Source organism: Erigeron canadensis, chromosome 5 (genome assembly GCF_010389155.1).
Source record: "Erigeron canadensis isolate Cc75 chromosome 5, C_canadensis_v1, whole genome shotgun sequence".
Lineage (NCBI taxonomy): Eukaryota > Viridiplantae > Streptophyta > Magnoliopsida > Asterales > Asteraceae > Erigeron > Erigeron canadensis.
Window position 1 is genome coordinate 23749671 of NC_057765.1, and position 21884 is coordinate 23771554.

Here is a 21884-nt window from a genome sequence, read left to right on the forward strand (position 1 = left end):
CCATTCGAATTTTGAAGCTTTATTTATATCATTGTAATCATGGGAAATTGATCAGACTTTGATAAATCAAAATTTCGTTAAATTTCGTTTTTCTCTACACATGTGTTGGCTGAGTGAAAATCCATAAATTTCGATATTCTTTTAGTTACAACGAATTTTAGAAGAATTGTTCCTGGTATTTTTAGAAATCAACAGACTCAATTATTTATCCGGAAATTCCGTCTTCGTTAATTTTCTTTCGCAAGAAGACATTAATCATATCAGTTAGGTATTAATACCATATATTTGAGTCTAATTCTGAATTATACATTGACTTGAAGACTCTATGAACCCTATGCAACTACATGGGTCAAAAGACAACAACATGATTGTGTTACATACTTATAAATAGTTATACAAGTCTTTAAAGATATTAGTTGATAAATCTTCATAACATTTGGAGAAAAAACTATTGTAATTTCTAAAAACAAAAATGAGTTGCTTAATTTTATTGCACGGGTAACTTGTGAAATAACACAGGTCGCTAGGTATGATACACTTGTCACGAATCGACAAAAAAATCATATCAAGTTCGACATAAACATTCAAAACTATTGATTTTTTCTTTCTTTTTTACCATTGTCCCGTGGCTACTGGTATCCAATTAGCAAAACAACACCTTGCAAAAATTTCTAGTGACTAGAATGCTCTTGAAACTAAACCTTAAGTCTAATCGAATGCTTAAGGTCTCCCATTTGAAGAACATGGCGCCCTAACGCAAGCTTTCTACTACCATCTTCATCGACCACGCTCAATTGCTTGCAAGCATCGATGTTAAAGCTAACCGAAGTTGCATTCCAAGGATCCAATTGCACTCTTTTGAAATCCAACAACTGTTTATTAGGTGAATTCTTTATCACTTGCGGAGGGTAGGAGAATAGCAAGACAGTGTGGCTTCCGCTCATCTTTCCAATATTCCTTACCATAAGATCAACATTAAATGATGACCCGTTACAAACATCATTGGTTATATTGATCGACGTGCAATTAGTTGAGCAATTATGAACTTTGTGTAATCCAATTGATACTTGTTTGGGTGCTTTAACGAGCTTGTGAACGTATAATGAATAGCTAAGCCCAAAGCCAAATGGGTAAACAGTATCGCCACTATAGAACCTGTAACTCCGACCTGGGTAACCTGATGATGGGTCTGCTCTCATGTTCATGTTGGTCATGGATACGTTGTTTGTATAAGATCGAGGGTACCATGTCATAGGTAGTCTTCCACCTATAAAAATGTATGCAAAATATATATCAAGAGTTAAAATATTTTCATTTATGGGTTTATTCTATTTTAGGTATAATGACACCAAAATGTAACCAATTATGCACAAAGGATTATATTATGTAATGAACTACTCGTGGTTTCATTGTATGTAATGAACTTTCTAATTCAGGACATTGATTTAAATCATTTTTATATCTATCGCCTAATCGTATAAATGTAAGGTGTTCAAAGACGCTTAAATGTCAAATGAGAGATTTACTTGTATTGTAACATCTTACTTGGGTTATAACGACCAAAAATGACATCCGCTAAACCAGCTCCACCTTCTTGGCCAGGGAACCCAACCCATACAATGCTGGTGATTTTTGGGTTACGTTTCGCGAATGTAATATCCATTGGGCCACCAGACATTATAACTAAAATCACAGGTCCTTTAGCTGCATATGCGACCTCAGAAACAAGAAGATTTTGCTGACCGGGAAGATCTATTTCAGTCCTATCTAACGCCTCACGCTCTACAGAAAGATCAGTTCCCATGACTAAAACCACTGCATCAGCTGTTGCCGAGACATTCTTAGCCTTTTCAAATTCATAGGTCGAATTACACTTCACATCCGTGCAACCTGGCTCAAACACAGTTGCAACAGAATCGGATAACCCTTTTAGAGGAGTTGTGTAATTACACGGAACACCTGCGTAGTTACCAATCATGGCTATTGTAGCATTAGCATTAGGCCCGATTACTGCTAAAGACTTGACGTCAGTTGGAACGAGTGGTAACGATCCCAAATTGTTTTTAAGCAAAACAATGCCTTGTCTTGCAGCTTCACGGGCTAGGTCTTGGTTAGCCTGAGTGCAAATATCTTTCTTGCCTAACTTCCCATATATTTGCTTGCTCGGGTGACCATCAAAAAATCCTAACCTCATAAGTGTCACAAAACTATTCCTTACTGCCTGATCAACTACTGATTCATTCACGAGTCCTTTTCTTACTGCATTTGCTGTGAAGTTCTTATATGAAACTCCACAATTTAGATCCAGCCCTGAAAACATTTTTAAACTCTTCTTTATATCTCTTAAGTTAAACTCGTGATGTATGTAAAAAATCGTATGAAATAACCTGCATGTAAGGCATGAGCTGCAACTTCCTCTGGTGTTTTAGTCCAGTTTTGGTCTCTGAATATGACTTGTAACGAATCACAATCAGAGCTAATGTATCTGTAATACCAAAAAAGCGTGTTTAACACATCTATAATCTACGCTTATTTAAATAATGGAACCGGATTGTAAACTTACCCGTTTAACTTCCATTGATCACGAACTGTATCTTTTAAAAGCTTCTTATCGACACAAGTTGGTACGCCGTTAAGTTTGTTGTAAGAACACATAATACTTGCAACATTTCCATCCAAAACACAGCTTTTAAAAGGAGGGTTATATGTATCCTCCAAATCTTGTTTTGTTACCTTCAAGAAGTAAAACTAGCTTCCTTTAATTTCGTACTAATAATTATAAAACCAGCAAGGTTGGATCAAGTGGTTAACCCTTGCCTGGAGTCCTGGAGATAGAGATCAAAGGTACGATCCTCACTACTTGTAAGGCCATAGGTCATTTTCTATCTTTGATAGAACCTGAAGCAACCTCTAGACCTTAGGTAGGAGTAAGGTTATCTATATCTCACCATACAGGACCCAAAACCCGTGGAAAACGACATTGGGTGTTACTTACTTTTTTACAAATTGAAAGTTAGAATGTGAGGTACTTGAAATAGACACATACAATAGCATCGAAATGGAACCGGTCAACACCATTCCAGTTATCAAGATCATAGGCTGTGTAATGTTTACAACAAGCTCCGACTTTGAGTCTATCTTTACCACCATTGTGAATTTCTTGTAAGCCTTTAACATAAGCTACTCCATATCTGCTTGTTAAAAGTGGATCCTCTCCTGGTGTTTCTTGCCCTCTTCCCCATCTTGGATCTCGAAAAATGTTAACATTTGGTGACCAAAATGTTAGTCCTGCTACACCACTGTTGTACATTGCTCTAGCTTCATCAGAAACCACCTGGTCTCAAAACTATGCATTACAGGTCATTCATAAAAGATTAAAAAGACGTAACTGCTCAATTAAGACTCTACAACCTACATTAGATACTAGACTAGTCGGTATCGGGATTGTGAGAGTCCCGTGGTTTGACTAGCACAAAGTGACTATATATGTGTCAATGTGAGGTTGGGGGGCTGCAGCAGTATGTGTTTTCTTTTTGGGATAACCGAAGAAAATAGAAAGCACCTTTCAACCAATTCATGAAAATAACAATGACCTTTAAAAGTTTTGTTTTTTAGAAATGAACTTTCATTTATTACCGGAAATAGCAACATTTGACACGTGGACAAGGTGACGTGGACATTTTTTGATTATGTGACATTTTTAATGACGTGTCATTCTTTATAACACAAAAAATAGAAAGGACCTTTCAAACAATACGAAAATAGCAATGACCTTTAAAAGTTTACCTTTTAGCAATGAACTTTAATTTATAGTCGGATTACTAGAACACCTTGTCGGTGTTGGATGTGGAAATGGTTTTTTCTTCGTATTCTTCAATTAACTTAGAAACCGTCGACAGTTTGTTCGAGTTCGAGAAAACCTCTGGACCTTCGCCATCTGGATCTATCTCATGTGCGGACAAACTCTTCTTAAACGAACCAAATCTGGCCTATGAAACTCTCGTCTCACCTGAACACCCGCATGATCTCTCTCCGATGAAAACAAAGACGTTTTGACATCTAGTTTTAGAGATTTTAAAACTCGAGATAGACGAAGAAGATATAGATCTATGTCTCCTTTATGATCTTCATACACAACTTCTCAATGCTTGAAAATGGAAGAGACACAACAAAAATAAATGAAAAGAAGGTGAAATTAGCTTCAGAATATAATGACGAGAAAAAATACCTTGTCGGAACCGAAACTGAAACGAAGCCATTTTGGGGGAAAATGACATGAGTGATAAAAGTTAAATAGTAACTAAATAAAATATAATGTCACGTCATTAAAAAATGCCACGTAATAAAAATGTCCACGTCACCATGTCCACGTGTCAAATGTTGGTATTTCCGGTGATAAATGAAAGTTCATTTTTAAATAACAAAACTTTTAAAGGTCACTGCTATTTCTGTGAATTGGTCGAAAAGTACTTTCTATTTGCTGCAGTTATCCCTTTCTTTTTGCTACTCCCTTCGTTTCACTTTAAGTGTATATGTTTGACTAGCACAAAGTTTATGTGATTGACTTTTTAGGAAACAAAGTAACCATTTCATCCTTAAAAGATTTTTTATGTAATTATTGTCTTGTAAATATCAATTTTTCGTTGTGTTAATGATAAAGGATAACGAGCATGGTACCCGCACGTAGCGGCGGATATTATAGATGGAGGTGGCTATTGACGGAAATAAAGAGTGTGTGTGTTATTTTGGTACATTGTTTTGATAGAGAGAATGGAGATATTTGTGTTTTGTTTTAAGAGGAAAGGTAAAAGGGTAAAATCGCATGTTCCATATTTGTAAACTTTTCAACACCCCACATAATTTTTAATAGGGAGTATAGATGAAAGCGGAATTTAAAATGGAAAAAAACCAGAATGAAAGTGAAAATGAAAATGGCAGCAGGAGTATTTAAATTTTATTGTAGTATAATATGCATGTTACAATTAAATCGAAAATGACATGTGAGCACCACCTTCTTTAGTCAATTAGTCGATCGTACACCCTAAATATTAATGTTTCATTACATTGTACATACAATACTTTAAAATACATTTATTTGATGGTGAGAAAATAGTATACCGAATTACCGATCATCACCGAAAATTAAATGACTGAGCGAGGAATATGTGATGAAGACGTATTTTACCATACCTTTTTGTGTAAATCAATGTCTTAGCTTCGGATATACTGGCCAACATTATCGATCTATTATATAATCGGCACGCCATGTATGCTGATTTACAATCAGTGACGGTACTAAAGAGGGGGCAAGGGGTCTAATATCTCGTATTTTTATATATTTTAAAGATTTTTAAAAATCTTTTATAGATTTTTACATTTTGTCCCCTTTTAGATTTATTTTTCATGAATTTTTTAATTTTACCTCTTTTGAGATTATTTTCTGGTACCGCTTTTATTTACAGTATTGGTTAATTAAGTGACATAATTATCATATACCTTTGCAATATTAGAGAATAATGTTTCATTGAATGAAGCTGCAGTGAGGATAACTTGAGGGTAGCTAGTGGCTCCAGGGACTATACTTTGATTAAACCAAGTAGCAGGACCAGTGTCGGACACGCCATGCAAAGCCTCCGACCACCAGCCATAGGACGGTATCCCAAGGCGTTCAATTCTATCCGATACACTCACTATACTCCCCGCCTTTTCTTCTAATGTCATCCGTTTTAACAAATCATTAACCCTGGTTGGTATATCGAGTGAAGTATTACAAAACGCGAATTCTTTTAGCCTCGGGTTAGCATCAATATCACAAGCGTAGCTAGGAAAATTTTGAGACAAAACACACAACAAATTGGAGAGGTAAAATAGAGTGGAAAGTACAAGAAATAAGTGTGATCTTTTTTGAAAGGCCATTGATGTTTTTTGGAAAGAAAGAAAAAGAGACGATCAAAGAGACCAAAATGTTGAAATGAGTTTTTTCTTTTATAGGTTATGTGTAACATGTGTTGGATGCATGTTGCAAACTTTGGTTGTTAATTTAGTTAGACCAATGTTATCGGGGATCTTAAGCACTTATGAGTGGTATTAAGTACGTGTTAGCATGAATTTGTGTGGTTTTACTATTTTTAGGGTCATACTAGGAACAAATATAGAAATATATTCATCACATTTGATACAAAAAAATTATATATATATATATTTATATAGGTATTAGAAGATATATTTTTTACAGTTTTCTTTTGATAATTTATTTATAAAAGTGTTCCTAAAAGATCACTGTATTTTTTATTTGTAAACTAATGGGCCTAAGTTAAGCTTATTTCTTGTGATTGTTTAAGCTTATTAGTTTTAGTAAATCATCTAAAAGGCCCAATTTAACTAAGATGAGTCCATCAAAATTTATAAGCTAATGTAAACTACTAAAGAGTAAACATCTCAAGATAAGGTCATGCCAATTTTGTTATTTCTCAAGATTAAAACATCTGCATGCATTGCAAATGGCAATATAATGTGTCTACTTTGAAAACAAAACTTAAATTTAACTGTTGATAATTAAAAGTTATAATTACTAATCTTTTCTTCCATGTATGTATGTATAAAATTTATTTAATATTATCGAATTACTTAAACTTTAGATATCTAAATCTTAAATTAGATTTTTACAATTATAACTTAATTAATATTTAATGTTTTTTTTTATCAAACATGTCAATTATTTAGTTGATTAAATCTCTATATATAATAAAACAAGATTGTTTTTTATAGGTATTATTAGAAAGATTTTGATGTGGCAAATCCATATTTCACTTAAAATTATTTTTATTTAATTATGATGTCATATATATATAGATAAAATAAAAATAGTTCCTTACATGTTTAACTAAAATATCAATCATTTATTTAAAGAAAAAAAAATCTCTCTTATATAATATTATTACAAATAAAATATATATTTTTTATTTAGTTGATTTATTAACTATATAATTATTGTTTTAATTGAACTATTAGATTTATATCAAGTTATAATGTTTTAAAAACAGATATTACATAAAAAGATTTAATTTATTTTATATTTTAAAATTTTAATTAACATGTCCGGGTTAAACCCGGGTTGATTAACTAGTTAGTATATTATAGTTGAATTTTTAAAATTTTAAAAATCTCAAACATGTTTTATATAAAAAAAATAAAAAATTCACAATTTTAACACATAAGACAATTTTGTATTAAAAATCTATTTTTTTTTAATAAAAAATAATGTAACAAGTTACCTAAATTATTAACCTGCGTATGCAACTTATAAAACATTTTACTCTTGTATTGGGTTGGTAGTAGCTTTAAATTAGAATGAATTGCATTTTTCGTCTATCTAGTTGCAACTTTGATACAAACATGTGAAAAGTGGTATTCCCTATCCATGTAGTATTACACCAGTTGCATCCTTGATCCAGCAGTAACGTACCGTTTAATTTCAGCCGTTAATGCTCTAATGTGTTTCTCACGTGCGGAGTAGTTCAGTCATTTAATGCCCCGCATGATATATATACGACTTTCACCCCATGGGAAATAATGGCATGTATGTTGTCATTCCTGAGTCCTACGTATATCCACTTGCTACTTGGAGAACCATGTATGGTTTTACAATTAGACCTACCAAGGGAAGGACATTTTGGGCAAAGTTTGTTAGTGTCAGCACAATTCTTCCACCGAAATAGAAGGTTTCAATACGGAAGCCTAAAAAAAGAGAAGAAGTCAAGTTGAGATACAATTGGTGAAGGAAGGAAAACTTACGAGGGCTGGTGCTTACACTAAATGTGAAAATTGCAAGCAAGTTGGACATAGCAAACATGTACAAGGGCACCAACTCAACAAGGTACAAGGAATGGCAATTCAAGTTCAAGGCCTGGTGGTTCAACTTCAAAGGTTGGTGGTGGTTTGATTTCAAAGGCGGGTGGTTCAAGGCCTGTTGTAGGCTCAACTGTTTGAAGAAAGAAGAGTGTAGAACGTTGCAACTAAGAAAGCTACAAAGTGATACAGTAGTTTTCATGCTTTTGTTTGAACTAATTTGGTGTATACAAAAGACTAAGTAGTTAATCTTGTTTGTTATTTCTTATTTCTTGTTTAGAACTAATGTTTGTGTGTGTATTAAAAATGGTTTAAGTTAAGTAAATGTATGAGTACCACTGAATGTGGCACAATTTTGGTAGTATTTGGTTAATTTTTTTTTACTCTAAATAGTCAATTTGGTAATGTTCGACTATAAATAGTCAAAATTTAGTTTGACAAGTTTTTTCTTTCATTTAAGATGGAGCAGGAAAACTTTTACATGTATCCTCAACTACCAAATGAAAAAGAAATATGTTAAAGACAACAAAACAACCATTTTTCATATCTTAGACATTGAAAAAAAAACAAGCTACTTTTATTTAAAATAAAAACAGACAAATAATTAAATCCAACTAATGACTCGAAATTTCTTTGTATGTTCTTGCTTAGATTTTATTAGCTCTAGAAGACTCCTCAAACATGTTTATTGATCCCAACAGGCCTGGATGATTTCCACATATATTAGGTGGATCAAGCCAACTAATAATAAATCTATGTCTTGAACCTTATTCTCAGTTATTCAAAGAAAAAACAAAAAAAAAATATTAGGTCAAACTAATTTAATCGGTTATATTAAATCTCTTACCTTTCTAGGACTGTAATATAAGCATCTTCTTGTGTTATTCTCGGTCCACAAGCTGCGAATCAAAGGACGATGACCAAATCTACAAAGGACCTTTGATCAACATGCAATTCGTTCTTTGATTTTGACTACTTGGGGGTTCTTTTAGCGTGTCAATAAAACAAGGTAAAGTGTACAAAAGGATTGGATTGGATTTTGGGGTGAAATTCGTATATATATGGGTGTGGGGGCGTTAAATGACTGAACTACCCCGCACGTGAGACGCCAATGGAAGTATTAACGGCTGAAATTAAACAGAATGTTCGGACCAAAGATGAACTAGTGTGATACCGTAGGGATAGAGAACATCACTTTTCACATGTTTGTTTATCAAACTTGCAACTGATGATACGACAAGGACCAAAACATGCAATTTGTTCTTTAAGTTATTTAAGTCTTTTTAGGTCTCCTTTGACGTGTAACATATGCAACGAGTACCACAACTATATTTGAGGACGTTAAAAACCTTTTAAACGAAAAAACATCGAATTGAATAGTAACACGATTGACTAACTTAGTAGTATACAAACTTACAAAGACTTTCCCTCCAACATGAAGTTACTTCACAAGTACCTTTTTTAAGACCTTTCTTAATTTTATTTTTTATTTTGAAACATTCTTTCTTAATTAGTAAGTGGCGTTTTCTCGTTAACTTTGTGGCTTTGTTTCCTTAGACTGAATGGTTCAAGAAGTTGTTAATCTCGTTTAGTATTACAATTTACAGTAGTAATTAGCTGAAGGAGATGGATTGGAGCTTTCCATTTCTACTTGTTTGCTTCTTTAGTGATTTGTTGATACTGGTTTATGGGAATCTCGAAGGTTTGTTTTTTTTCCATGATTCCTTATATATTATTTTAAATTTGATTCTGCATGTCTAGCTTATATAAAATATATATATGTAAGTATATTTTTGCTTAATCAAGCAAGAATGTTAAGTCTGTTAATATTTGACCTGACTTAAAAAAAATTCAGATTTAGGTTGGATATTTTTGATCAGCCAACCCATCAACCAGATTTTTTTTAGGTCTAGTTTGGGTTGGCTTATTGGGTTGTCAAGCTGACCCGACCGATCGGACCCAAAACAACCCTTTTGACCTGAACCTGTCAATCCATTTTACCCAAAAACAACCCATTTGACTCACTTTGCCCAAAACGAACCACTACAAATTATATTGTATTTGTTCACACTTTTAGGTGAGTGTGAACAAATTAAAAATTTTGTCACGCTTTTTAGTGTGTAGAAATATATTGAATTAAAAGTGATGGAAATTTGTACATACTAAATAGTGTGTAGAAATAAAAGTTCACACTTTTTAGTGTGAACTTTCATAATTATTTTGTCACGCCTCATTTGTTCAGTGTAGAAATAAAAGTTCACACTTTTTAGTGTGAACTTTCATAATTATTTTGTCATGCCTCATTTGTTCACGGTAACTTTGGTTACTTTTAGTGGGTTGGGTTATGATACAATATTTTCAACCCGTCAACCCAATCCGTGTTATGATACAATATTGTTCACGCCTCATTTGTTCATCGGTGTTGAAATTTTTAACCTGAAACTTTTAGTGGGTTGGGTTATGATACAATATTTTCAACCCGTCAACCCAATCCGTGTTAACCTTATTGACAGCCCTTAGAATATGATTGTCTACATTTCAACTATGTCATACCAGTCTTTGACCAGCTTGTGTGGTGTTGTTGTGGTTGTTATATTCTTGCTTAGTCAAATTCACAAAGTTATGAAATTGTGTTAAAAAGCATGATTATGGTTATATTTATAAATGCAAGATATATATGTATATAGGTGATGCATTGTATGCTTTAAAGGATAAATTCACGGATCCTAACAACGTTTTGCAAAGTTGGGATCAGACCCTCGCAAATCCATGTACATGGTTTCATGTTACCTGCAATCTTGAGAATAATGTTATTCGAGTGTAAGCTTATTTATTTATATGTTACTACAGAAATTTGATCTGCCTTAGTTTTTTGGCATTAGATGAATGGATGGCATTAAGATGAATTTTTGTGTTGTGTTGCCGTAGTGATCTTGGAGGCGCGAATTTGTCTGGACAACTAGTTCCAGATCTTGGTCAACTTACGAACTTACAATATTTGTAAGTCTTTACTTTTGGCATCTATGTCTTCGTAACAATATTTAGATGCGTAAGTGCTTGAAAATGTATAGTGTTAGCCCCGAATCTCTATAATATATATCTCACTTCAAATGTTGCTACAACTATTACTATAAAATTATCCGGTGATATGTTTGTGATGTGAAAATTAGCACTGGATACATAGAGTAACAACATTTTGAAAGTTGGATGACACAATACAAGTGTTCTTAGCCAATAGACTTTTGTTATTAAATTTAAACCCTTACCAAATACAGTGACATTTCCGAAAATGATGTGTTCTTTGTCAGGTCGCTTTATAATAATAACATCACTGGAAACATTCCGTCTGAGATTGGGAATTTAACACAGTTGGTGAGTTTGGATCTATATCAGAACCAGTTAGACGGTGACATTCCAGCCACATTAGGCACGCTTCAGAAACTTCGTTCCCTGTATGATCTCACATCATTCAGATTATTTATAGTGAAAATTTTATCTTTTTTTTCTTTAATGTTCTTCACTATGCAAATCTACTAGCAGATTATCAATTATAATTGAGAATCATGTTTTTGTTCTACTACTGTTTGTGCAAGGATAGTCGTCTCAATAACAACAAGTTGAGTGGAACAATTCCTCTTTCCTTAACTACTGTAAATACATTACAAGTTCTGTAAGTATAAAAGGCGATTCATTTTTATTTCTATGTGTGCATCTATAATCACTGTAACAAAAGCTTAAGTTGCACGGTTCCATTTGTATCACAGTGATCTATCGTTTAACCTTTTAAGTGGACGAATTCCTGTCAATGGATCATTTACGAATTTCACCGATCTCAGGTTTGCTGTTAGGTGTATAATGTGTAAAGTTATATGATTACACCAAGATGTTGATTTTTAAGCTTATCTTTTTCAGTTTCTCCAATAATACCAAGCTGATATTTCCAACGCCTGTTGGACTAGCTCCAACACCTAATTCTCCATCTCCTTCAGGTATTTTTCATTACGTCAAGGTTACGTGATGGCTTTTGTTAGACATGGTAATGTATAGCCATACATTGGGTAAGGAATCATCACCATCTAACTGTATATGCAACTGCGATTTTAGGCGGCAACAATAACACTGCAGCTATTGCTGGAGGAGTTGCTGCTGGTACTGCTCTTCTTTTTGGGACCTTGATTGGACTTGCTTTCTGGCAGTGTAGACAGCCACCAGATCGTTTCTTTGATTTGCCTGGTGAGTAACTTTAACATCATAAGCGCTTGATTTTGGATCCTAATGCATAGAGATGGCAATCCTAGTGTGGCTAAACTAGATTATTTCAATAGTTATCTAGTCTTTTGAGTGATATGATTAAATGTTTATTTTGGGTGACTTTTCGACCCATTTGAATCATCTTATTTTTAACAATAATCATTGACCTATTGGAAAATAAACATAACTGAAATTAATTCATTCATAGGTCACCATAACTCTTTACCCATTAAAGGTGAATTGGGTCAAAATCTCAAAATCTCCACCTCTATTATTAATTTGTTTTCTTTGCTTTTGATTCTTTGATTGCAGCTGAGGAAGACCCTGAAAATCATCTGGGACAACTAAAGAGATTTTCTCTACGTGAACTACAAGTGGCAACCGACAGTTTTAGTAAAAAGAACATTCTTGGACGAGGTGGATTTGGTAATGTTTACAAAGGACGGTTAGCTGATGGAAGCCTGGTGGCGGTAAAAAGACTTAAAGAGGAACGTAAACATGGTGATGAATTGCAGTTTCAAATGGAGGTCGAAATTATCAGTTTGGCAGTACATCGGAATCTACTTCGTCTAATAGGATTTTGCATGACACCAACTGAACGATTGCTCGTGTATCCATACATGGTCAATGGCAGTGTTGCATCATGTCTAAAAGGTACAAACTATACCAACTAGTCTTAGTTCTCCTCTGAAAAAAACACACTTTTGACTTTTTTGGTCAATGCATGACTTTGGTTATTGATATTATACTGTGTGGTGTGCGAAGTATTTGTACAAACAACATCTCAAAAAATTACGTATTAGTTACTTTACAATATGTTTCACCTGTGAAGTAAAATCAAAAAGTTATCTAAAAGATGAGGGAAAATGGTTTGAGCTGGTCTTAAATAAACCCAAAATGTAATGTTACTGCATAGTGCATACAACATAAATTGCTTTATTCGTTACTATTTTCGTTATATAGTTTCCTTATTATATGAAAAATTGTTTAGAAATTGGGCAGATAATGTTTTGAGTCGACCATATCGTATATTTTATCAAACATCCATTAACCAGGTACCAGACCCAAATCTCCTCCTATTTTTCCACCTCTAATCCAAAACATAAGAATAGAGATAGCTATAAATGATTGAAGCCTCTTAGACTTCAGACCAATAATATGTATAAAGCTAAGCTAAAAATAATTGCAGGTCGACCCAATACAAAACCTGCACTTGATTGGGCAACAAGAACACGAATTGCAGTAGGAACTGCACGCGGTCTTGCTTATTTACATGAGCATTGTACACCTAAGATCATTCACCGTGACGTGAAAGCTGCAAATATAATGTTAGATGAGGAGTTTGAAGCAGTTGTTGGAGACTTTGGGTTGGCTAGGCTCTTGGACTGGAAAGTTACTCATGTTACAACAGCAGTTCGAGGTACTATTGGACACATAGCCCCAGAGTATATATCCACGGGGAGATCTACAGAAAAAACCGACGTTTATGGGTATGGTGTGATGCTTTTGGAACTTATCACAGGGCAACAGGCCTATGATCTTGCTCGCCTTCAGAAGGATGAATCGGTCATGTTGCTCGAGTGGGTAAGCATCCTTGTGCTTCTTGTTACCATGCACAATAATGCACAATAATTTTGCTAAAAATAATGCTGTTAAACATTTTAACCAATTTAATGTATAATTGAAACATTATCTTGTTACTTGCCACATATTTTGTATAATTATAGCATGTATGAATATGCCCATGGGGCATATTAAATTAGGAGAGTTTTTTGACAATGTTCATATTAAGATGTTCAATGATCAAGTTTGGAGCTGTTTAGGTGAAAGGACTTCTGCAGGATAAGAAGTTAGAGACACTAGTCGACGCAGATTTAAAAGTTGATGTTGTGAATGACGATGTGGAAAGATTGGTACAGATTGCTCTGTTGTGCACACAAGAAATAGCTATGGAACGACCTAGTATGTCAGAAGTTATCAGAATGCTTGAAGGTGATGGTTTAGATATCAAGTGGGACAAGTGGCAGAATGATGATATTTCTCGAAGAAAGTTTAGCAACATAAACACTTCATATCCCGATTTTATTCAAATAATTTCGAATTACACTCCTAGCGCCGATCAATTGTCTGCTCCTAGATGATCAAACCATCATTGTTTCTGATTCCGCATCTCTTTTTTTTTTTTGTTCCTGTTCAACCATATTGGTTGAACCTTCTCTATGTCCGTACATTGTTTCAAAGCATTAATATTGTACAAAATGTGTATGCATGGATGCATGAGGAGTTGGGTATAGTAAAGGTCAAAATGAGCGCAAAAAAAGGTAATTTGTATATAGGTTAAAACAAGATTTGTTAATAAACCCGATGAAATCTAGCCAAATTACCATTTTCAAGACTTTCTCCGGTTTTTGATCTTGTTGACTAACTAATGAGAAATCTTGATTTTTTTAAGCTGACTCAACTTAATTTTGGGAAATGGACTATCTCACTAATCCTCTTTCATTGTATTGTGGGGTTCTAATAATCTCTCAAGTGATCATGGGAATGAAGAAAGTATGTAACATATCATAATTCATGATTGATACTTAGTTACTAACTTGAAATGTAATGTTGCTTCACTAAATTTAGAAATTGCGTTCCTTAAATCGTTCTTTCACTTTTAGTAGCTTTGTGGTAATTAGTGTAGGGTTATATAACTATTATCAAATCAAATCACAAAGCACGCAGCGGAATATAAAATTTATGTAGTTAATTAATTAACCAAGATAGAAAACGTGTACCTTAAATTGGAGAGAATAAAGTAAGAAACCTGTATAAGAAGGTTTGAATTAAACCTCTTTACGATTGCACACACAACGTTGGAATGTATGTATGCTAGTACTTGATCACGAACCGAACAACCCTTTGTTACTACCTCCTTAATTCGAACCAAATAAAAGCCCCGAAACCCTTTTGTTTTGTTGTAGTCGATCGAACCAACAGAGAGAGAGAGAAGAAGAGATTTTTAGAGTTTTAGAAAATCTAATGAATTGTGTGTTGAAAACAATTAGATTACGTCTCTATTTATAGTGTTTAGGAAACTTGATGACCAAGTTTAGGGTTTTTGAACCCCTTGATCGACCGGCCCCTCTAGGAACATTCTAGAGGGCCTCCTAATTGTTTCCTAATTCCAACTCTCCTTCGTTAAGTCCGTTAGTTAAGTACCGTTAACTATTAACTCTTTTAACGGACCATCGTTAGTTTTTCGTGATCAAATTAATCAATAAATTGCATTTAATATATTAATTAGTTATAGTTACATTCACGTTGAGGTGTGACCCCGTAGGCTTAAATACTTTCCGGACATACGTTCATTTTACGTGATCATATTCTAACGGCTCCCACTTGAGCTCGTAATAAATGAAGGTAATAACATTGGTTAGCGTCTAGCAACACGCCAATGCTCGCAAAAAAATTTAAGTATAGTTTCTTAAAGTATGTTTAAACGGTTAAGGCATTTATTATCCCTTTGTTCAGATACCTTGTTAAATATAAATATGGATCAATGTCATTTCATAATTGAACGATTATTTTTCTCATTTTATGACTGATTAAAGATTACCAAATATAATCGAGAACAATCTGGATCTATTTGGGCACGACCATGCAAACATCTTAATTAGTCAAATGAGGCGCCAATGGTATCACGCTTCACCTTTTAAATTGAAGGAACAAATCCTGTATTGACTACACGTGTCAGTCATCATACTTCACGACGCTTTCTGAAAATAGCCCTTTATGTACCTCTTATTCAGGTGAGTTAGAACTACATCTAGTAAGTGCGATTCATACATGCTGACCTACTTGCATCTCAAGTCAAAGGATTAATAAAAGTAACCATTTACGAATTTCACTTGATGATGTCGATCCATAAAGTGATAATTCGTTAGTGGGGTATTCCGATATGCATCAACTATGGATATCATGTGAGTTTGGTGGGACCATCCATTATATATTCAAAGAAGATAACCAATCACTCAGATTTGTCTTAGTTTAATTATATTCCCATATAATTAATCGACAATGGACAATTTAGAATATTTGATAAAATATTAAAATATTGAATAAAATATTCAAGGATTAAACATGCAAATATAGGACACAATTTAATATTGAATGAAATCAAACATATCAAGTACTTTATTTCATTATGGAAAATATAAATTGTTTAACATCCCTTATCCAAATACCGAAACAACAGATTTACATGAAATAACTAGCTAATTTAAGTCCTATGCCCTCGGCATGCCTTTCAAGCTTAGGCCTAGACAAAGCTTTTGTGAAAGGATCAACTAAGTTAAAATCTGTGTGAACTTTGAGTAATTTGATTTCCCCTAGTTCGATCTGCTCACGAACATAGTGATATCGTCTAGCATAATGTCTGGCACCTTTCTGAATTCTGGGTTCGTTGGCAATGATTAATGCACCGGTATTATCACAGTACAAATCAGTGGGTAAGTCATTTGAGGGGATCACGTCAAGCCCGCTAATAAACTTCCTTATCCAGACTGCTTCCATTGCGGCTTCTGAGGCGGCAATGTACTTAGACTCTCTTGCAGACATGGCAACTATGGTTTATAGCTCATAGCATTCCACCGTGCCTTCATTTAAATAATGAAGACGTATCACGATTGATATTTTGAATCATATTTATTAGTCTGAAATCCAACATCACAAATTCTATTACCATTTGAATTTTTTGATCGGGATTTCAACCATATACCAAGAATAATTCTTTAGTAGCACAGATGTACTTAAGAATATTCTTTACAGCAATTCAATGATCCTTTCCAGGATTTTGCTGATGGTGGCTAACTATATTTTGCGCGAACGCAATATCAGGTCTAGTGCATCTTACCGCATACATAATAGATTCCACAGCCGAAGCATATGGGATTTTTCACATACGCTCCACCTCATTAAGTCTTTCTTGCATGAGTGACCTTATCAATATAAGCACTTTTACTTAGTCTAAACAACCGCTTTAATCTATCTCGGCAGATCTTGATTCCAAGAATAAATGCCGCTTCTCCTAAATCTTTCATGGCAAAACACTTTCCAAGATGGGATTTAACATCTTGCAACATTGGAATGTGTTTTCCTATGATCAATATGTCATCAACATACATGACAAGGAAAGTAACATTACTCCCACTAGCTTTGCGATATACACATGGCTCATCGAGGTTTTGAACAAAACCAAACTTTTTGATTTCTTCATCAAACGGCGTGTTCCAACTTCTTGATGCTTTCTTTAGTCCATAAATGGACCTTTGAAGCTTGCATACTTTGTTGGTATGTTTTGGATCAATAAAACCTTCAGGTTGATCCATATAGACTTCTTCATCCAAGTAACCATTTAAGAAGGCAGTCTTAACATCCATTTGTCGTATCTCAAAGTCATAGTACGTAGCTATGGCTAAGAGAATCCTAATAGCTCTAATGTCCGCAACTGGAGAAAAGGTCTCATCATAATCAACACCGAAACGTTGAGTATAACCTTTCGCCACGAGACGAGCTTTATAGGTGTGTACATTTCCATCCATGTCCGTCTTCTTTTTGAAGATCCACTTACACCCAACAGTTTGAACATTTTGTGGGAGATCAACCAAGCTTCAGACTTGATTGTCTTTCATGGATTTCATTTCCACCTTCGTAGCTTCAAGCCATTTATCAGATTCCGGATCTGATAATGCAACTTTGAAATTCGGAGGCTCATCGAGATCTCCAACAACGTCTTCTTCTACCATCAGACATAGTGTTTCGGTAGGACGTCTTGTCCTTTCGGACCTACGAAGTGGAATCGCTTCATTATCATCGACTTGAAGTTCATCACTTTGAACATTCCCCCCCCCCCAAGTTGATGATTGCTAGGAGCTTCAGAAGGTGACACATCTTCGTCTTGAGTCTTATCAAGTTCTACAACCCTTCCACATTCTCTTGAACTAATTTCTTTTCAAAGAATTCAGCATATCGAGAAACACGTACAATGTTTTTGGCGGGATCATAGAAGTCGTAACCCATCGTTTCCTTAGGGTATCCGACAAAGGTGCACTTAGTAGTTCTGAGTTTAAGTTTGTCAGGCGTATCGCACTTCACAAGTGCCTCACATCCCCAGACTCTTAAGTAAGACAAAATAGGGACATCTCCGTGCCATAATTCATACGGCGTCTTGTCAACCTTCTTGGTTGGAACCATATTGAGAATGTGTAACATCCGCGAATTTTGACCGTTTGACTATGTTTGACTTTTGTTGACTATGTGATTATTTGTAACATTCGTAGTGTTAGACCCATTGACTTTCGCTAATTATGTATGTAACATTTGTTTTCTTTTCGGATTCATCCTTCATATGTGTAAATCGTGCTACTAATTCGTGGAGTAATAGTCTAAAAGTGGCAAAAATGAGAAATAGACAGAATAAGACTAATTCGTGGAGTAATAGTCTAAAAGAGGCGAAAATGGGAAGTAGACAGAATAAGAATAACTCGTGGAGTATTAGTCCAAAAGTGCTGAAAAAGAAATCAATTACATTTGACCCAATCCTATCCCCATCCTCCACTACCCATTCATTCTCCACTTCACCTTCTCTCTCTATTTTTCTTCCAAGAGCACACAAAAACTTTCTCTCTCTTTAGAAATTCGTCACAAATATTGTCTTTTGAAGCAAGATTTATCCAAGAAACATATTCATCTTCATTTTATCTCTAACACATCAAAAATTTGGGTTTCATAGTGCAAGAAAACCTCTCATTTGGGTCAATTTCGGGTTTGAACACTTGGTGAAGGTTTTGGTAAGTTACATTTCACTAAAATCCATTATTTTATGTTTATTATCATGTTTCTAGTCAAACCTAAGTGTTCATGAGTCAAATTGCAAGTCAAAAATGAAGTGGGTCGATTTTAGGGTTGGCAACTTGGATAATTTAGGTCAAAATCGGATTTGAGGCTTAATTGAAGTTATGGAATGACTTTTAAAGTATGGGTTAGTCTCATACACATTAATTATGTCAAATTATGCTCGAAACTTGTCTTGACATTCTTCAAATCGAGGTCTAGGTCGAATTAGGGTTTTGTGAGGCCAAAATGGGTCAAGATCGAATATTGAGTTAAAGTGATGTTATGGAATGAAATTATGAAAGGGGTTATGTTTGTTATGTTAAATCATGTTGATTATATGTCGAATTGAGTCTTGAACCTCACAAAAATCGGATTTCAAGTGTCGAATTAGGGTTTGGATGTTCTTGGCCAACTTTGACTTTTTGGTCAAACCATTCTTACCCATGTTGCTACCCGCTTTCTTCCTTTATGTCTTTAACTCATTTTAATCCATGTCAAGTCAATTCCTAACATTCTCCTAATCTCGTAGCTACCCAACAAAACATAATTTTGGATTCTTATGAGCAAACGAGTCTCGAGTCATGAACGTATGAACGAATATTAATATGTATGTATGTATTACTATAGGTTGTGAATGTGTGACGAGGATCTTATGCTTGTATCCCAATCTTAACTTGTCATAGCTGCTCAAGGTGAGTTCCGTAGCTCCCTACTTAATTGAGATTCGAGCTAAAAAGTGTACATACGTGCTTGTTTGATTTTGGTTGATTTGATTGATGACTTATTGCTTGTTGTTGATTATTTTAGTGATTATTGGATGGTTTACGCATATGATTGTGACATTGTGATTATTAGGATAGTCGTACATACATGGAAGTCGGTTATGACTTCAAAGGGTTGTTAGATGTGGTGGAAAGGCTGCAGGTGACCCTATATATAAGCATCTGGGACTCGATGAAAGCAGAATCCTCCGAAGTGTATGTACATGTTGTTCAGTGGGAATGAATGGACTTGTGATTGGTTGATGTACTTCCAAGTGTTTTTACACTTGAGAACATGCTTTCGTACTTAATGATTGATTGATGTACTTCCAAGTGTTTTATACTTGAGAACATGCTTTGCACTTATTTATTGATTGGCTTGAGTTATGATTTGTCTTATTGCTTGATTGCTAGTTAGATTGATTTGTTGACTGTATAACCTATTGTTGTTGGACTATGTGTTTGGTTTGGGTTAATGTGATTATTTAGGATAGATGTACATACATGGAAGTCGACTTTGCTTTTAAAAGGTTTGAGATGTGGTGGGAAGGCTGCGGGTGACCCTGTATACAAACATCAAGGACCATTTGAAAGCAAGCCCTCTTAAGTGTATGTATGTATAGTTTGGTTAGATGGTTGGATTGATGGAGGACTATTGATGAAATTGTGATAGAGGCAACACACTTGAGCATTGACATGGATATTGGCTAGTTTGTTGATCTTTGTGGTAAACTAAGGCTTGGGGCTGTTCGGGGAAATGCATTTGGGATTGCATTGGTTGGTTGTTCATGAGACATAAGGCAGGTTGTTGAACCGTAAGGCCACCATGGCAAGTTGTTGAACTATAAGGCCACGAATGGGTACTAAAGGCAGGTTGTTGAACCGTAAGGCCACGCTATGAGTACTTTGGACTTTGGCATGCATATCATACGCATCACGACATTGACTTGCATATCATACGCATTTTTTGACATTGACATGCATACGATTCCTATTTGGCTTTGGCATTATATGTGTTTACCATTACACGCTTGTTTATATTGTGAAATCTTGATGTGTTGATAGTGTGGCACGTGAAGGCTACTGGTATGCTTGATCTTCCTTATATGTACTGTGATTATTGACGGTGGCTTCATGAGATCCACCACTACGAATTCACCAACCTAGTGTTGACTTTGTTTAGTGCACTTTTCAGGTATTCATGTGAAGTTGGAGTATTGATTGGCTACTTATCGTTTCTGCTAGAGCTTGGACTTGGACTTTCATGGATCCGTGATCCGTTGTCCGTTTAGGGTTCATGTTTAGCACTTATGAAATTAGTTGTAATGACCCGTTTCATTTCTCATTCATGCCTTCTTGTTTACTTTGTATCTTGCATGTTAAATGTTGGTTTTGATTCTCCAAATCCTTTAGTTTCATGTAGTTTATGTTCTACGATAATCCCACTGTGTGCTATATAATTTCAGTGATGTTTCGGGCTCTAGCCCGGGGTGTTACAGAATGCGTACAACAGTCTCTAGAGCATAATACCAAAACGAAAATGGGAGAGTTGTACTGGTCATCATTGATCTTACCATGTCTAGCAAGGTTCGATTTCTCCTTTCAGACACTCCATTATGCTGAGGAGTATATGGAGGAGTAAGCTGTTGGACAATTCCACATGCTTTTAGATAATCCTTAAACTCTTGGCTTAAGTATTCACCACCTCGATCGGAACGAAGAATCTTGATGGTTTTGCCGAGTTGATGTTCTACTTCATTTTTAAACTCTTTGAATGTTTCAAACACTTCATGTTTATGTTTAAGCAAGTAAACATAACCATAACGACTGAAGTTATTCATAGAATAATGAAGTAGTTAGCATTTTTCCTTGACACATGCCTAAATGGGCCACATACTTCCGAATGTATTAGTCCAAGTAGTTCTTTATCCCTCTCCGGTTTTATGCGGAAAAGGTATTCTTGTTATCTTACCGAAAATACAAGATATGCATTTGTCAAATGATTCATCATTTGATTGTAAGATCCCTTCACGTTGAAGTTTTCAATGCTTTTCTTGCTAACGGTAATTCGAAAGACACGCATTTATCAAACGATTCATCATTTGATTTGTAAGATCTCTTTCACATTAAAGACTTTTAATGCAT

General features: G+C 34.8%; 2 protein-coding genes across 2 annotated transcripts; one reads left to right on the forward strand and one right to left on the reverse strand.

Moving 5' to 3' along the window:
- Positions 1–695: 695 nt before the first annotated feature.
- On the reverse strand, positions 696–5916 carry LOC122601972 (beta-xylosidase/alpha-L-arabinofuranosidase 1-like). The gene is made up of 6 exons (XM_043774705.1): positions 5497–5916; positions 3047–3334; positions 2564–2733; positions 2388–2485; positions 1546–2310; positions 696–1267 (listed from the first exon to the last, which is right to left on the reverse strand). The coding sequence occupies exons 1-6, from the start codon at positions 5914–5916 to the stop codon at positions 696–698; spliced, it is 2313 nt and encodes a 770-aa protein (XP_043630640.1).
- Positions 5917–9433: 3517 nt separating this feature from the next.
- Positions 9434–14489, forward strand: LOC122599426 (BRASSINOSTEROID INSENSITIVE 1-associated receptor kinase 1-like). The gene is made up of 11 exons (XM_043771936.1): positions 9434–9550; positions 10536–10668; positions 10777–10848; positions 11157–11300; positions 11447–11518; positions 11613–11684; positions 11761–11837; positions 11953–12081; positions 12412–12753; positions 13289–13683; positions 13923–14489. The coding sequence occupies exons 1-11, from the start codon at positions 9475–9477 to the stop codon at positions 14238–14240; spliced, it is 1830 nt and encodes a 609-aa protein (XP_043627871.1). The 5' UTR covers positions 9434–9474; the 3' UTR covers positions 14241–14489.
- Positions 14490–21884: the final 7395 nt, after the last annotated feature.

What these genes read in the sequence shown, in the direction of transcription:
- LOC122601972 (XM_043774705.1), bottom strand. Translation starts at nt 5,916, where the DNA reads ATGGCCTTTCAAAAAAGATCACACTTATTTCTTGTACTTTCCACTCTA. An exon ending in TATTCTCTAATATTGCAAAG is followed by an intron (nt 3,335 to 5,496) that starts GTATATGATAAT and finishes TTTTGAGACCAG; the next exon opens with GTGGTTTCTGATGAAGCTAG. An exon ending in GATCAATGGAAGTTAAACGG is followed by an intron (nt 2,486 to 2,563) that starts GTAAGTTTACAA and finishes TTGGTATTACAG; the next exon opens with ATACATTAGCTCTGATTGTG.
- LOC122599426 (XM_043771936.1), top strand. Translation starts at nt 9,475, where the DNA reads ATGGATTGGAGCTTTCCATTTCTACTTGTTTGCTTCTTTAGTGATTTG. An exon ending in ACGAATTTCACCGATCTCAG is followed by an intron (nt 11,685 to 11,760) that starts GTTTGCTGTTAG and finishes TATCTTTTTCAG; the next exon opens with TTTCTCCAATAATACCAAGC. An exon ending in TCGTTTCTTTGATTTGCCTG is followed by an intron (nt 12,082 to 12,411) that starts GTGAGTAACTTT and finishes CTTTGATTGCAG; the next exon opens with CTGAGGAAGACCCTGAAAAT.